The 18,375-nt window shown below is 34.6% G+C and overlaps 1 protein-coding gene across 24 annotated transcripts in view; it reads right to left on the reverse strand.

Moving 5' to 3' along the window:
- FIP1L1 (factor interacting with PAPOLA and CPSF1) overlaps positions 1–18,375 on the reverse strand; it is a 79,004-nt gene that overhangs the window by 35,352 nt on the left and 25,277 nt on the right. For 8 of the 24 annotated variants that reach the window (XM_058722574.1, XM_058722583.1, XM_058722579.1 and 5 more), the window contains 3 exons: positions 18,265–18,374; positions 11,676–11,783; positions 1,449–1,542 (listed from right to left, as the gene is read on the reverse strand). In XM_058722574.1, the coding sequence (XP_058578557.1) occupies positions 1,449–1,542; positions 11,676–11,783; positions 18,265–18,374 (312 nt within the window). The remainder of the gene's footprint in view (positions 1–1,448; positions 1,543–11,675; positions 11,784–18,264; position 18,375) is intronic. The other 16 variants (XM_058722591.1, XM_058722586.1, XM_058722582.1 and 13 more) reach the window with 3 other exon arrangements.

The raw sequence follows: 18,375 nt of genomic DNA on the forward strand, positions 1-18,375 counted from the left end.
CCTGAGCTGAAGTCGGATGTTTAACTGACTGAGCCACCCAGGCACCCCTAAATTAAGTACTTTATAAATATAATGTAATAAGTATTATCTTTGTTACCCAACCAAGTTACTGTACTCGCATTAAGGCAATGTAATCATTAGTCACAGATAGTAGCATTAAGAAATCAACATGGCAACAGAAGAGATCTTCACTGTACCAGGGCCTATCAGCAGGTGGTATGCATTAACAGGGTGCAAATAATAGGCAGCCCGATATATAAATAACCTTTTCATGTGAGCCTTGTAAATTTAAGAACCAGGGTTCATACTTGAAAAGTGGAAGTGTTTACAAAATAGTGATTTGTGTAAAAAGGTAAGGGACAGGCAGCAAACCTACAGGAGTGACACACAGAAATCTGGATTTTTGTCAGGCCTCCCTGAGGGATTCTGATGTGCAAACACATTTAAGAAAACAGCAGAAACAGACAACATAATGTGCTTTTAATGTACGCTTCTAAAAATCCTTGCTGGCTGAAGGGTATCATTTAAACATAATCCCTCTTTTCATTAACTTCTTCATTTTTAAGTATAGCAATTTTTGTAACACTTATGCTGATAAGCTATTTTTTAAAGTAGGGAACAGAATTATTCTAAGAAATCCAGGCATTTTAATGGTGGGGAAAAGAAGAGAGAACTATCTACCAGCTTAGAAATGATTTACCCTCAAGCATGCTAAAAACAAGATTAATTTATTAAAAGTAATGAGGATCAAAACACTTTGACATTTTTTAAAGCACTGAGAAAAAGGAAATAATTTTTAAAAACGTATGATCAAGCTAATAGCTGAAAATCTGTTACTAAAGTTCTAACTTGAATTATCCAAGTTACTAATAACTCATCTCCTTTCATTATTTCACTTGAAAACAAAGAAAATCTACTTCCCCCCAAAATGTCACATTTAATAAATTATGTATGTCCGTACAATGAAACTATCATAAAGAAATTTTAAATATTTTTAAGAATATGGAAAAATGCAAATGATAATTTTTTTTAAAGGATACACAAAAAAGAATCATAATAGTATATCGTAATCTTGCTTGGTGACAAAGAGAAGTAAGTACCAGAGTGTTAAGAGTGGTTATCTTTAGATGCTAGAATTATCGGTAGTTTTATTTCCTTCTTTAAACTTTTCCAATATTTCCCTTTTTTAGTCCAATTAGCCTATATATTATGCTTACAGCAAAAAAAAAAAAAAAAAAAAAAAAAAAGAGAAAAATCTTACTGAAAAAGATCTAAGGGTAATAACTTCTAAATAGGATAGCTTTTGTAATAAAAGTGATTAATTCCATATTTTAAATCTAAAATACCTAACATATAACATTGCACTATAAATGTACATCGAATAATTAAATTAGAACATGGATGTAATTCTTCAGTTTCAAAATTAATTAATTTTTAAAATATGAAACCTGTATGTTGCTGTTTTCGTTTGCCCGTCGTCTTCCTTCTACTCGGCTAATTGTTATAGTCTGACCAATAACATCGATTGCCCCAGGTAATCTCCTGTAACATAGAAATTGAAATCAATTCAGTTTCACCTAATTAGATGTTTGAAAAATAACACAAATATTAAGTGAGAAATAAAGTCTAAAACCTTTTGCAATGTACTTTATAAAATAAAATCAGAGGATAGTACACATTGAAAAAAACTTCACTAAGTTAGTTAGATCTCACTATTTCATACTGTCATAAAGACTAAGCTTTATTTAGTAAGCTGGAACCTATATACCCAATGACGATCATGTGAAATTCACAGATTTTCTTTTAAATTTACTTTTTTAACAGTTTCCAACTGAATTTATCTTTGTGGAACTGAATCAGGTAGCAAATGCTAAGCAAATGGAAATAAAATTTTTTTGGCCACTGTAATTGTAACACGTATCATAGTTCTATTACAGAAACTTAAAAATTCCCCCAGAAGACTTGAAATGAAATAATGCTCATTTTGATACACACTGTATTTTCCTTAGTGATTTATTCCAAGCATTAGAAAGCATACAATGGGATCCAGTTTTCCATTTCTGATAACTTGCCTTTAAATAGAAAAAATTAAATATTTAAACGCCTACTCCACCTCCAGTTGTATTTATAATCCATTAAAGAAGTATATGAATACATTAAAAACAGTCTACCAGAAAATGATGCTATAAATTTATCTAGGAAAAGCAAGTAAGTTAAATTTTAAAAAATAAGGTTAAAAGCCATTTAGTTAGTAGTTAAGGATTTTATGAAAGTATATATGCTTAACAAGTTACAGAAATCACTTGTAGGAAGAGGCAATGAACAATGGATGCAAATTAGATGAATTTCTCTTCATCTCTACTTTAGTTCTGAACAATTCTGCCTTTAAAACTTTGTAGAAGTAAAACAACCAAGTACCATGGATCTTTCCACAGTCACAACAGTTAGGTTCCCAAAATGATTAACAGCAGCTACCATTTGCCAAATGTCTACACATCATACCTAAACCTCACAATAAAAGTCTGCACTTACTGAATTACCATATAATTGTGTTAGAGATGTTAAAGCCAGGGCCCACGGGGAGGTCACTGGCATCAGTAATAACTAAATGGCAAAACTCAACTTTCAAATCTGAGTCTTTCTGATTCCAAAGCCTACATACAGATCCCTTCCCTTGAGCTACACTGCCTTCTAGCAAGATAACTGGCTTTTGAGAAATTTAAGACTTCTGAAAACCAAAACTGGTGAAAGTTTGCCTCAAGGTAACCTTGAGACGCCCCATGATTATGTGCTCACAAAAACAAAGACCCTAGAAACAGTATATAATGGCATCTGAAATGTCTTCAACTACATAGTCAGCTCCTACTTATCATCTTGCCCACTTCGAACTTCTATATAATTCTAATATAATTTTTAAAAAGTTCAAGCTTTTCTGATTTTATGCCCAGGTCACTGACTTTCCGGATTTCTTCATGATCTCAAGGAGCGAAAGTGATTTTATTTACTTAACTTGTACCCCTTCAATACAGCTGGAAACTATCCTAACATTCACACATTAGAAAAAATCCAAATATCTCGGACATAAAACAAGTATCTCTCCAATTTTTTCCCTAAAACTTAATTACAAAGCTATGACCACTGTAACTTTGTATCAAAACAGATGCCATCAGCCCTCTAATATCCACACACAACTCAGATTCCAACATCCCAACAGGTACAGGTGCATATCCTGAGGCCAGAATTTCCCTTCACCATTTATTGCTACCAAGACTTCATTGTAAAAATCTTTACCTCTACTATTTCCTTTTCCACTCTTTTCTATTCCCGATTGCTGGATTCTCCCTTCTAAAACTTACTCCACCTGAAGAACAAATTCTCACACATTTGTTTGGATTTTCAACTTCTCCAAACTGCTGAAGTAGGAAAACTTAAATCTAGATCTAACACTCTAATGTCTTTCTATATACCATGGATTTGTAAAGACTTCTGCTTTCAAAAATTCTGGGACACATGAAGAGTACTCACTTCTTAAAGTTTATCTTAAATATGGTCAATCTAATTTTTTCAGCTTTAAGTGAATTACTGAAGATTCAAATGGCAAATACTAAGTTTCTAAAAACACACGTGGAAAATTAGCCTTAACAAATGTCCATCACTAAAAGAAATCCAGAAAACTACAATTTCTTACACATTATTTCCACAACAATACCTCTTTACCCAGGCATTTTTACCACACAGACTATCTTAGAAATGTGAAGTTTACCATTTTGTTCAGAAATATTTTAGGACAAATACATAAGCATATACCGAAGTAACAAACAGCACATAATATTTAACAGACATGATTAACTATCCAATGTTATTCTGATGCCACATTATGAAAAAATGACATTGAACTATATTATTCTGAAAATTTTTAATGACACATTTCTATTTCAATGCATAAAAAGATTTAGTAGAGCTTTACTATGAGGATCTATTATAACTTGAGTTTCCACACAGCACAAGTTTATCTTTTTTAACTTTTTTTTTAATGTAACTTATTGTCAAATTGGCTAACACACAATGTGTACAGTGTGCTCTTGGTTTTGGGAGTAGATTCCCATGGTTCGTTGCTTACATACAACACCCAGTGCTCATCCCAATAAGTACCCTCCTCAATGCCCATCACCCATTTTCCCCTCTCCCCCACCATCCCCCCCCCCCATCAATCCTCAGTTTATTCTCTGTATTTAAGAGTCTTTCATGGTTTGGGGCGCCTGGGTGGCGCAGTCGGTTAAGCGTCCGACTTCAGCCAGGTCACGATCTCGCGGTCCGTGAGTTCGAGCCCCGCGTCAGGCTCTGGGCTGATGGCTCGGAGCCTGGAGCCTGTTTCCGGTTCTGTGTCTCCCTCTCTCTCTGCCCCTCCCCCGTTCATGCTATGTCTCTCTCTGTCCCAAAAATAAAAAAAAAAAAAAAAAAAACGTTGAAAAAAAAAAAAAAAGAGTCTTTCATGGTTTGTCTCCCTCCCTGTCTGTTTGTAACTATTTTTCCCCCTTTCCCTCCCCCACGGTCTTCTGTTAAGTTTCTCCAGATCCACATTTGAGTGAAAACATATGGTATCTGTCTTTCTCTGACTGACTTATTTCACTTAGCATAATACCTTCCAGTTCCATCCACGTTGCTACAAATGCCAGATTTCATTCTTTCTCATTGCCAAGTAGTATTCCATTGTATATATAAACCACATCTTCTTTATCCATTTGTCAGCTGATGGGCATTTAGGCTCGTTCCATAATTTGGCTATTGTTGAAAGCGCTGCTTCCACATAGCACAAGTTTAACTGGGCTTACACGTTTGTTCAGTAAGGCAGATAGCTAATATAGCTACCAAGATTCTCTTCTGTGTTGGACTAAACCATATAGCTAAAGAGAGACAGAAACTAACCATGAAGGAGATCTGAAGTTTCATTAATCTACAAGCTTAATACAGGCAGTGGATGTTCACAAGAGCCTCTATCTTTCGTGAATATGAAAATATCTCTGAAATTATAATGGAATTAAATTAAAATTAAAATGGCATATTTTGATGATTCTGACATAAACTGCTTACAAAGATAAAACAAAATTTTTAAAGTGACAGAATTAGGGCCAAGGGAAGACAAAGAATTAATTATTAATCTTTTGCCACAAATTTATCTCTGAGCTTCTCATTTTTTACCAGCCAAAATAAAGGACATCTTTAATAACAAGTCTTTTAATGTAAGATAAAAACAAAGCATTAACTCTGAAGACTGCTCTTCCCGGTAACAAGAGCACCACCTACAATGTGCTAGGAAGCACTGTTCTAAGCACTTTAGATACATTTACTCTTCACTACTTCCCTATGAAGTAGCAATTATTATTATTATTCCCATTTTACAGAAGAGAATAAAGAGAAAAAAATTTCTCCTGAGTCCATGTTAAGAGAAAGTAGGATAGAGTACAGTTTTCAAACTTTTTTGACCCCAAAATACATTTAAGAAACACATTTTACACAGTAATCCAGTAAACACATATAAAAAACTAAAAGCTTCATGAAATAATACTTACACTTATTAAAAAGGAAAGAGTAACATTAAAATCAAATACGAATTATTAGTATTAAATATCACACACACAAAAAAAACAATACAAACCCCAGAAATATTTGGTGGTTGAGACCACAAAATTCATTTCACACCCCACTAATGGACTGCAATCTCATGCTGTGAAAAACTGAAACAGGGACAAAGTCTCCAATTACTACAATGAAAACATAAGTGAATTTCACAGAACCGTTTCTCAAAATGTTCCTCAATATCGAGTGAAGCATAACAATGTACGATCCAATAAAAGCAATTCAAATCAGGGAGAGTAAAACCACGTGGTCTGAGTACATAGCCCTTTTGATGCAGGCTTTATCTAAAGATTTAACTGTACTTTTGAGCAAGGGTCCTTACCTAGCATACATGGGATTCTGAGGGACCAAGAGGATCCTGAACTTAAATATATGCATGTGTACAAATGCATTTTTCAGTCAAGAGTCCACAGTTTGCAGGAAAGTTTCAAAGAGGTTACTGCTCTAAGTACAGAACCACTACTCTAAAAGAATAAATGAATCATGTCCTTGAGAAATCTATGAATGTTGCCTTCTCACAATAGAACTTCTAATAAGAACTGAGGAGCAATAATTCATGAATGCATTCTCTAGGAAAAAACGTAGATGTGACAGTTTCATATTCCCAAGTTAAGACACATGCAGTAGTATGATTGCCTAACTCAGGTCAAACATCTAAAAAGATGGCTATAACAGTTCTGCATGGAAGTTGGTATAACATCTTTTTTATTTTACGAGTTTTTTGTTTTGTTTTAAGTTTATTTTGAGAGAGAGAGAGAGAGAGAGAGAGAGAGCAAGCACGGGGTTGGGGGGGGAGAGACAGGGAGAGAGGGAGAGAGAGAGAGAGAAAATCCCAAGCAGGCTCCTCACTGTCAGCACAGAGCCTGATGTGGGGCTCAAACTCACAAACTATGAGATCATGACTTGAGCCGAAACCAAGAGTCGGACACATAGCAACGGAGCCAGCCAGGCGCCCTGGTATAACATCTTTTAAGCTACTTTAGGAAAGAGAAGCATTGAAAGACATGAGGAATGAATTTAGCCACACAGGATGGGGAAGGGAGGACATTTTAAATGGAGGGAATAACATAAGAGGAAAATAACATTTGCAGGATTCCAATTTCCAATTTTACAAATATACTATCTACCAATCTATATGCAAAAGAAAAAGCATGATATACCTTTGATACTGGTTACCAACAAAAAGACTTTCAAAGAGGCAAAATATAATAAATTAAATGGGACTCACAAAAAAGAAAGTTCTATGAGGTTGTAAAATGCAATGCAAATGTTAGTGCCCATCAAAGCAAACTCTATCATTTTACCTCAAATTCCAAGGTGGTCACTAAACATTTCATTTTAATCTTTATGTCAAGCCAGAATCCGATCTCTCAATCAATGGTTCTCAATGAATGTTTCCTACACATCAGAATCATCCGGGAGCTTGAAGCAGGCTCCAGGTTCTTAGCTGTCAGCAGAGCCCAATGCAGGGCTCGAATCCACGAAATGCGAGATCATGACCTGAGCTGAAGTTAGATGCTTAACTGACTGAGCCACCCAGGCGCCCTTGGGAGCTTTCAAGAATCCCAATGCCCAGAGTACCTACCAGACAATTTAATTTCGTCTCTAGGGCTTAAGCATCCATAATTTTTTTGAAGCTCCCTAGGTAATCCCAACACATAGCCAAAGTTGAGGACCACAACTAAAGACATGCCCAAGGAAGACACTTACATTGTATTCTCTCTAGAAAGAATTTATAGTTGATAAAAACCAATACTTATCTCCTTATTACTGAATAAATATAAAGTCGCACTGACCAAGGCCTGATAATTAAAGCAAGACTATCATTTGTTGCATATATATTTTTATACTGATATTGTGAGTTTCGTGGACTCACACAGTACTACTTCAATACTTTTTTCAACCGTTATAAGAATAATCTTCTCTAAAGCATATACACAGTTTATGAAGAAAATGTAATCTATTTTTCAAGTGAAGATTAATCAAACATCCTGTGTTGAAAAATAATGTATGTTCAAAATAAAAATTAGAGAATTTAAAACTGTTTTCAGAGCACATAATTTATTGTCTAACAGTACTACAGTGAAAGAGACTACAGTGGGAGCAGAGATGCAAAAGGAACTAACATTATTGGGTGCCCCGCAACAGGTTCTTCTGCAGCCTTAGAAGCCATTTAATACACAAGTACTTGGTATAAGTCCAATTAGTTTCATTTTCACAGCTGTGGAAAAAGGCTCTTTTGTGAGTAAAGTGCCGCACCAAGATTCAGGCTCAGGTATGACTCCAAATTCTACTTCTTCTACTAAGTGTTTTCCATGCTAATTCTCTGGGGACTGAATTCTTAAAATGTTGTTACTTTTCAAGCTATCTTAAAAACAAAGACCTTGAACGCTTAAAGATGAACTACGCTAAACTTTGACTCAGTAGGGCACATAAATGTGTTCATTAGGAAAGCCAAATTTACTCACTTTTGTGCAGAGCTTGAAATAATAAAGCTTTCCCTACCATATTTATGTTTAATTTTATTTTTTAAATGTAGGGAAAGATATTCTACAGGGGATTTTTAAAAATAAAAGCCTTCGTATGTCCAATCACATAAACTTACAAGCTACATAATACAAGCAATACACATTCAAAGTGCTCAAATGCCATGAAGGTACAGGTACGTCTTTCCAGTACATTATTTCACCAAGACATAATAAGCAGTGCAAGAACAAATGAAGAGGTCAATCTTAGACTGAATGTCCATTTAACATTCAGTTTTATTGTACATTTTATGTTTGACTATTGTAAGAAGTGCAAGGTTTAAATATTTTAGTAATTCTGCATTAAGCAATTTTTACTTTTCCTCTTTCAAGAGTCTGAATCAGTTAAAAAGCCATGATATGAAAAAACGAGCTAAGACAACCTAGAATATGCAACTACTTACCTAACAGATTTTAATATTATAAAATGAAAACAAAACACACAAACTGGACATTAGGATAAGATTACAGCAATCATCCTTATTGCCAATTTCAATTTTCTGTGTTCATTAAAACTGCTTCATTCTTCTAGCTGGCCTAATAAGTGTCACAAATTTGAATTTATAAAACAAAACTCACACCCAACAAAATGCCCTTGCTACATACAGTTATAAAGACTACTATTAACCAAAGTTGGAAAAATACTGTATTAACAGGAATATATGTGAGATAAGAAGTCCTGAGTCTCCAAATACAGTAACTTATAAAAAGGATTTCAATCATCGTTTAAGTGCTCTTACAAAGAGATTTATGCCATGTTTCAAAAACAAAACAAAGCAAAACACATTCCTCAGTTACACTAACTACAACGGGTAGAATCTCATTTTTTTATCTTATGCTGTAAAGTGTGTGTATGTATGTGTACATATATATACATACACACATACACCATTCAAAAGGAGAGCAGTAGCTTTAACTAGAGTTTTTTTTTTTCTTTTGAATTTTCAAAGGCACAAAACACGTACTGAAAATAGTGTCAAATTTCCTATTACCTATATTCCCTAAGACTGATCACAAAGTCAGAATGGGATTTTTCTGTGTTTCCAAAGCATCTTTTATTGGGGGGTGGGGGTGGGCAAGTAAAAGTATAAACACTGAACTGTATTATTTCAGATATGAGAACTATTATTTTCTCTATAAACTACTTATCTTAATAAACCATTATATCAAAAGTACAACTATTTTAAGCAAAACATTCTGTCAAATGACTGATATAAAAGGAATTTTAGATACTAAAGTAGCAAAAGAAACAAAAGCAAAGTTTTAAATTACACTAAAACTAAGTGACTTAACTATATCTATGCCTTTGCTTATGAAAATCAAGCTGCCTGAATTGCAAGTATTAAAAGGCAGAAAACCAGGGATTCTAGCCCTGACTTTGCCTCTTAATTAGCCATAAATTTGGGCAGATTTCCTACTTTCTTAGATCTCCTTTTCCACGTAAACCAGGGACTAGCCAGAAAAAAAGAATTTCATGATTAAAAGGGACCTTCCTGATAACACAGTCTAGCCCTGTCATATTAAAAATGTAGACACAGAGGCCTAGAGATTTTAGGGAACTTTCCTAAATTCACACAGGCACAAAACTAAACCTAATACCCAAATCCAGTATTTATGCCATGAAACTGCTGTTAAGTTTAAGAATACAGCTATTCTTTATATACAAAGATGGCTACTGATTCGTTTCAATAGTACAATGATGAAAATTAAAGCTCTTATCATCTGGCCTTTTGGGGATCAGTAAGCAGACTGCCAAGATTGCTGACCAGGTTAAGTAAGTATAAATCTAGAGTTTCTCTATGCACTGTGTGCTATAATAACCAAGTTTGTTATTATACAGAAATTATATTAGCAGCACTCTTCTTACACTATGGGATTTCACAGAAATAGTAAATGTGAAAAGATTCATAGACTCCACGCCACACTGATCAGATCTAACTTTTCTTTATTTAAAGTAACTCTTTTGAAATTTCTACTGGTTCTTCAAGAATGCCAGTTTTAAAAAATAAGACTGGGGCACCAGAGTGGCTCAGTTAAGCATCCGACTCTTGATTTCAGCTCGGGTCATGATCTCACGGTTCATGAGATCAAGCCCTGTGTTGGGCTATGCACTGTCAGCACCTGCTTGGGATTTTTTCTCTCCCTCTCTGCCCACCTGTGCACACACACGCTCTCTCTCTCAAAATAAACAAACATCAGAAAAAAACTCCTAAGATTAATATCATATAATCATATGAAAAAGGTCAATAAGCACTTAATAACAGGAAGATATGCAAATTTTCATTCTATAACCTGCAACACATGCAATTGATACTATTCTAAGAATATAGGTAATATATTTCTATCTGCATCAATTACTATACTTACATTTTGGATATTCTTTAAAAAAGTCAAAATATTTTTGACTTTGAGATGAATAGCCACTTTTGAGAATGACTAAGCTTATTCTCTCCTAACAAGAGATCCTATCAAAGCCAAGCTGACTAGAAATTCTTACTATTCGTGAAGAATATATAATGGAGTCCCCAAAGAAAAGGAAATCTAAAAAAATAAAAATTTGATTGTTTCCTCCCTTTGCTTTTCTTTTAGGTGTTATGATCAAAGATATCTGACCATAACTTACATATTTAAAAGTTTATAAATGAAAATAACTAAAAGCACATTAAGGTATGAGCATCAACCTGCCTAGGAAGAAAGTTTAAAATGCTGGAACAACAAAAACCAACAAAATACCACCCCCACACCATTGTTTAAAACTTTAAATAGTAAATGAGGGAGGTATCTAACTCTGTATTTCTAAGTCAAGCAAACTGTAATTGCTCAGATTGATTACTATTGGCAATGCACTGTCATACCCTGACATAACTGCTTCTTACTACATCCCTTCGGATAGAAATTATGATTCCCATTTTACAGGCTCAGAGAGTATGCAGTATCCATCCAAAGGTGCACGCTTTGTAAGTGTAAGATTTAGAATACAGACCAGAATTCTGCAGAGGGGGATCAGGAGTAAAAGCATAGCAACAATAAGGGAAATACTAACACGTCCTAAGACGGCTGGTAGACTCAATGAAATGGCTGCTTTATGCACTATAGTTGAGATAAAACGTTTGGAAAGATTCAATGCAGTTCAATTTTACAGGTTCTAAATACTAGCTCAGAAGGCTAAATTTTATTCAACAAAGAGAAACACCCAGCGATTTTTTAATAGGGTGTGATATGAGAAAGAATTAAACCTGCAGCAGTGGGGAGAAAAAAAACGCTTATTGAGCTATTAGATGGTTCCACGCAATTTATAATGTAGTATAAAAGTCAGAGAGAGAAGAGGGAAGGTGTGAGCTGATAGGGCCTGACTCATGATTTTTAAAACCCTCAATTTCTGTAATAAAAAAGCATAATTGAGGGGGCAAAAATATGGTACAATCCAATCAAAATTTATCATCTTAGTAATAAACAAAACAACACTGATGACCTAAACATCAGGGAGTAGCCAATGTTTAAAAACAGCCTTACCTTAGGTCAGGTGATTCGGCCCTCCCATATCGGTCCTGCCACTTCCCAACGCTGGAATTGGCTTTTCTGGAGGCAGTACTTGTCTGAGACTGAGAGGAGGTGCTGTTTCTGGTGAGATAAATTTTCTATGTTTTTTCTTACATATTGTTGTCTCTGACCCCCCTTGTTCTGTCTTTTTTTTTTTTTTCCTTTTTTTTTTGACATGCTTTTTCTAAAGTCCTTTAGCATGTTCCTATCGTATCATTTTCTTCAAGTCTCTGTAGTACTAAAATCACTAGTAGGTATTTAAATATTAACGTGTTATCAACATTTTAGTAACTCTAGAATATTTTCAGAAATCTTTTTCAAAATGGTATGTCAAAATGCAGAAATAAGAGAAGAACCAAGGGCTTATCAGGTTATTATCAAGAAATAAATTTCTGTGCTTTTATGAGTGACATAAACTTCCACGGTTTCACAAAACCTTATTCAAAACTTTTGAGATTTTTTTCCCCTACACTCTTCAATAGGTACAAATATTGTTAGTGTAGCAGTTAAAAGTAACACTCTGATGTGTCTTATAAAAACCTACACTAAATAAATATATTTCATAAAAATTCCATTTCAAAGTAACTTTCAAAATAACATTCTAAAGAAAGTTAATTATATCCCTAGTGCAATACTCCATAGAAAGTTCAGCTATTTACACTCTTGCCAGTCCTTTAAAAGACTAATAAGACACTCTTTCAATAGCAAAGTTTTCTATAGGAAAAAAATGTATGCTTATGTATCTGTTTATTTTTGTAAAAAGAAACAAAGGAAGAATAAACTAGAAACTAGACACAATGAAGTTAATTATTAACAGGAGTGAAAGAAGCAGGGGAAAGAATGTACTTGGGACTCTCTTCAAAGTTTTACATTGGCAAAAAAAAATGTCAATAAACATGGAGAAAAAGAAAAGCTAATATTGAATACAAACAGAAACAATGGATATAATACTTTAAGTGATTAATATAACCACTCTAAAGGAAACTTCTGACTATTTTAACTACATACTCTCATCTTAAAAAAAAAAAAAAAAAAAAGAATTCCAAAGAAATCTTGAATTCTATTTAATAGGTTTGGTTTTTGTAATGGTAAGTGCAGAAGTCCTAATCTGTTCTGAGTGTATTTTAGGATGAAGCGAAGAGTATATATACTGAAATTGTTGGGAAATAGGTTCTCAATGTGGTAAAACAGAGATGTAATCTGGATTAAGGAAAGGGAAGTAGAAACCTGTGATGTCAAATGTGAAGTAAAAGAAGGATGAATGATTAAATTTATACATAAGGCAATTTTATATTGAAATTGGCTGTTTTCTCCCAGCCATGAGTGCGGAAAAAGCCTAGAAACAGTGACACTCCAACAGCAATGAGGATAACTGGTGCCAAGATCTTGGTTTCTAATCATCATTTCCCATTAAAAGTCATCAAGGTGCTTTCAAGTCCCTGGCTGCTCCCAAGGAGGGGCAGAGGAAGTACAAGATAAGCATGGAACATTCGGTAAAGCTAGAAAGTAAAAAAATCCTCAAAAACAAAACAAAACAAAAAACATGATGGGGACATGTCAAAAGGGCACAGGAGCCACTCTGAAGAGGCTCCCATGAAGCAAATCTGAAACAATTTGAGCATCGATATGAATTACAGTATATAAGTAGTATATATAGTTTATATACTACATATACAAATAAACCATATTTATAAGCAACAAATACACTCTCTCACATATAAAATAAAAATTAATGAGTCTAGATGATAATAAATAAGTGGAGGAGGTGGGAAAGCCCATTTTTAAAGAAGAATGCCAGCTAATTAATGTAAGAGAAATAACAGAGTTAGATAATCAGTATTTTACAGTCATCACAGTAGTAACAGGAAAAAGCAAAAATCAACAATGGGATTTTAAAGTTTGGGAAGTTTAAAAAAGAAACAGGATATTTACCATCTCCTCACATATTATTTATTAAATACAAACAGTAAAAACAATAACTTTGCAGTGCAGAAACCCAAAGAACACCATTACAACTAAGTGATTAAAGTTATCATCTTTAAAAATGGGGAAAATGACATCATGTACCTCAAGGCTGATGCACTGAGGACAGAACATCACATATGTAGTTTCCTGCCCAAAAAGCAAAACCTGAACCTAATAAAGAGGAAACATCAGGCAAACTCAGATTGAGGGAGATGACTTACAAAACAACCAGACTGCACTCTTCAAAATTCAGAGTCAACAAATACAAAGAATGTCTGAGAAACTGTCTCAGATGATAAAATAATGAGATAAAAGAGTTAATTATAATGAATGACCCTGGACTGAACCCGAAATCAAGGAAAGAACTGCCATTAAAGACATCATTGAAATAATCAGCAAAATTTATGACTTGTATATTAACATACTGGCTCATTGTAAGATTTTCTCACTTTGATTAACTGTGTCCTAAGATTACATAACAGAATGTCCTTGTTCTTAAAAAATGATGTTTACAATTAACAAATGATTCAAAAAGGAAAATATTTTGGGCAAATTATAAAGCAAATATGGCAAAATGTTAATAAATGATAAATTTGGGTGAATAATATTCAATGTTCATGAGTGTTCAGTTTGTGAAAATTTATCAAGCTGTACATTCTTGACATAATATGAAAATTTTTAAAGATATAGGAAAACGTTCTGATATATTAAATATTAACATTTTACTTAAGTATGCCAATTTGCTGGGCAACACAGAAAGTTAGAAACCCAGCATTTCCATCGATAAAGTACAAAGATCCATTTAAAAAAATTCTGTGCAAACATACCAATAGTCATCTACACATTAGTAAGGCAATCTAAGATTTTAAACAAAGGCAATACAGTGGTTAGGTCAGTAAGTAGTACAGCTCATTACTATTTGTTGGGCAGTCTCTATTATGTCTTAAATGGCATTCCTGTCTACTCCCCAAAGTCAGTAAAATTTTACTTTCACACAGGTCCTTCTAATCTCCATAAATACAAAGACCAAAACAGAAAAACACAAGTATTTATTTTGGGAAATACTTCACAATGAACAAAAGTGTGCTTTTGATCAAGTGAAGAGGAACCCAGAAAACAAACTTTCTTAATGAAAAACAGGTATTGTTCTCTGTATCAAGAAAGTGACAACATTGACATGTTGGGTATGTTTCTATAGGTTATGGTAGCAATTATCCACTTTTTTTGGTAGTAGTGATAGATCAACTAATTTTTCTGTCATTTCTTTACCTTTTTACCGACCCTTTCCTGCCACTATTCTCCATCTCTTCTTCAGTCCATGGCCGTCCATCATTATAATCACTTTCTCAAGGACCCTCTCACCTTCCTTGCACCTTTGTCATATTTGCCTGGTATAACCACAACTCATATTAAATCCCACTCTAGCTAGTCTTCATAAACATACAAATACCTGGCAAGGGCAAGACAAACACATCCAAGCAAGCTGACTACTAGTCTCATTTTAAACACATAACCATCAACTTCAAGAAAAGTTGGAAATGTACAGTCTCTCTCCCTTTTCAATTTTTTTACTCTACTAATTCATTCTCACCAGCATATAAAAATGTTGCAATTTTTATCTTGAAAAAAAAAGTCTTCTTTTGACAGCACACTTCCCTCCAAGTACTGGCTACAATCTGACTCATTTCCCCCTAAGTTTATTCACACACCTCTAAATGACTATTTCAGAATTTCTCCTCTTGTCAAACGTTCAACACCCACTTCTACATCCTCACATCCACCAGGTAAGTCAGCATCCTGCGTTGTTGGGAAAAACCGACTCCCATCATTATCTTACCTACCCACCCCCCCTTCTCTCCTGTTATTGAGTGAACTGCCCATCTCCTTTTTAAGGCTAACTGTGCCGCTTCCCTTCCCCCCCATTATATCCCGTCCCCTCTGATCTTAAGGACATTGTTCTAACAACTGTCCCTTCTTGCTTCTTGAATCATCAACTTCCCCTCTAGCAACTCATTCTTGTAAGTATACAAGCATGCTGTAATTTTCATTTTAGAAAAAAACAGCCTCCTGACCCCACATTTCCCTTCAGATACTGTTCCATTTTTCTGCCCCTCTCAAAAGTAAAAAGAAAAACATTCTCCAAGAAGTTATACGTATTTTCTCATTCTAATTCCTCTCCTATTCTCTCTTGAATCCATTCCAAGAAGTCTTTTTTCAATCTTCACCTTATACCACTAAAAAGGATCCTGGTCAGGACCACCAGCAACTTTTATGTTTTAAAATCCAAAAGCCAGGGCGCCTCACTGGCTCTGTCAGTAGGGCATACAACTCTTGATCTTGGGGTTGTGAGGTCAAGTCCCACATTGGGTGTAGAGATTACTTAAAAATAAAATCTTAAAAAAGTAACTAAAAATCCAAAAGTCATCCTCAGCCCTCTTCTTCTTGGCCAATCAGTATTATTTGGTAGTTAATTGTTCTTCTACTTTGAAACTACACTGGGTGTTCTTCCTATGTCAGTAGTAATTCTTCTGTATGGATCTCCTCCTCCCTCATTCTTATTTTTCTGACCTGCAAGGAAATGCCCCAAGGCTCTGTCCCTCTTACCACTTCTTTGGATACTTACCTCTTTTACAATCAAATTCAGCTTCACAACTTCATTTAAATACTACTTAAACACTGATCACTCCCAAATTTCTATCTCCGGCCCATACCTTTTCCCTCTATTGCAGATCCATAGATCTACTTCCTATGCAAATTTTCCACTTATATGTCTAATAGACAACTCAATTTTAGTGTATCCTAAACTGAACTCTTGGTCTTCTCCCTCCAAAAAAAGCATTCCTCCCGTAGTCTCTTCTATTTCAGATGTAAAAGATCTTTTACATCTTTTGAAATGTATCCAATATCTGTCTTCTCACCATCTGCACCACAACCACTTTGTCCAAGTTACCATTATCTCTTGACTAGATCACTGTTACGACCTCTTAACTGGCTTCTCAGCTTCTGCCCTTAATCTCTCTGTAGTCTGATCTTAAATAAAGCAATGAAGACTTACGAAACCTACAGTAGATAATTTCATTCCTCTGCACAAACTCTGACAGTGGCACCCCATTTACTTTACTTATAGGAAAAGCCAAAGCCTGTATAACAGTACAATGCCCTACAAATCTGGCCCAAGGTTGGTAGGTAGGTTGGTTGGTTGGTTGGTTGGTTGGTTGATGGAGGGGGCAGTCCTGCTACTAATTCCTAAATAGTTTATTAGCAAATATCTATAGAGTATTACTTCTGTATTATTTTTCCAGAATATTTCACATAAATGAAGTCATTTAATATACATAACTACCCTGTGAGGGATGTCTTATTATTATTACATTTTACAGATCAGGAAATGAAAGAACAAGATTAGGGGATGTGCTCAAGGACACAGAGCTAGTAAGCAATAGAGCCAGAATTTGAACCCCAGAAGTCTGGCTCTAGAGTCCAAGCTCTTCACATCCTTCTCTACTGCAGAACACGATAAACTCAATGAATAAGAGTGACCTCTTTTAAAATAGGAAAAAAAAAAGCAAAAGAAGACTACATAATAAAGGAATCAGTATTCCTCAGCTATCATAACTTCTTAGCCAAACATTTTATGAGACTGCATTTATTTAAATAATATTTGAAAATGTCCATGACTAATAACTGTTAGGATGAGAAGAGAGTCAAAATCCAAGATGGCTTTGTGACATTTAATTTTGGCTGAAAGTTTCAAGAATCTTTATCTTAAGGCTAAACCACATGTTCCCATATGGGCTCTTCCTGCATTTGTATATTATGAAATATAATCTCTTATAGCAATTCAAAATTGCAGAATAACAAAACCAGAAAACTGTATAAAATAAATTTAAGCAAGTAACGCAAAAGGTAAATGATCTGGCTGAGAACGAGTAACAGCTTGGTGACTGACCTGTTTCAGGCCCAGAGAAATACCTGATTTAAGTCATCTTTACCTAACTCAAAATTAAACTGCTAACATCAAACTTCCTTAGTCTCAGTTTATCCTTTACCATTTTCCTGGTAACAGGCTAACCATTTGTCATGTTTAAATTAAAAGGACATTTGCCAGCACACTTGTTTCTTACAATTGGTACCTCGTGGAACTTAAAGTTAGGTATTATCAAAATAAACCAAAGAAAGAAAAGAAAGTGGTTTTAATTGGAAAGATTGCCCAGGCTGAAATGTCTACCATCTTTTACTAAAATCTGTAAAACACATTTAGGCCAATAGATCTAGACTTAGGAAGTCCAATAATTCTTTATGTAAGAATAATAAGCACAGAAAACAGCAAGACCATTGTTATTGCCATCTCTCCTGAATGTAAGATTGTCTTTTTTACGGACGTGTAACTATATACCATGCTTCATTTCTTGCTCACCTAAATGTTTTTTAAATGGGAAGGCACCAAGAAGAGTTTTTCACAAAGAACTCATTTTGTATTAAAACAACGTGGAATGTTCTTTGACAGAATATTCAGCGCTTTTACATTTTATAGCACTAATACAAGATGAAGATACCAATGCCTTCAATAAATGGAGTTATTAATTGTCTAACTAACCTGCTTGGTGGGAGTCCAGTCTTGAACAAAGAAGGAGGAGAAGTAAACTCAGCTTTTGTAGATGGAAGTGCTGCTTCCTTCTCTGAATTTCCAGTTCGTCCTTGCTGTACC

Source organism: Neofelis nebulosa, chromosome 3 (assembly GCF_028018385.1).
Source record: "Neofelis nebulosa isolate mNeoNeb1 chromosome 3, mNeoNeb1.pri, whole genome shotgun sequence".
Taxonomy (NCBI): domain Eukaryota; kingdom Metazoa; phylum Chordata; class Mammalia; order Carnivora; family Felidae; genus Neofelis; species Neofelis nebulosa.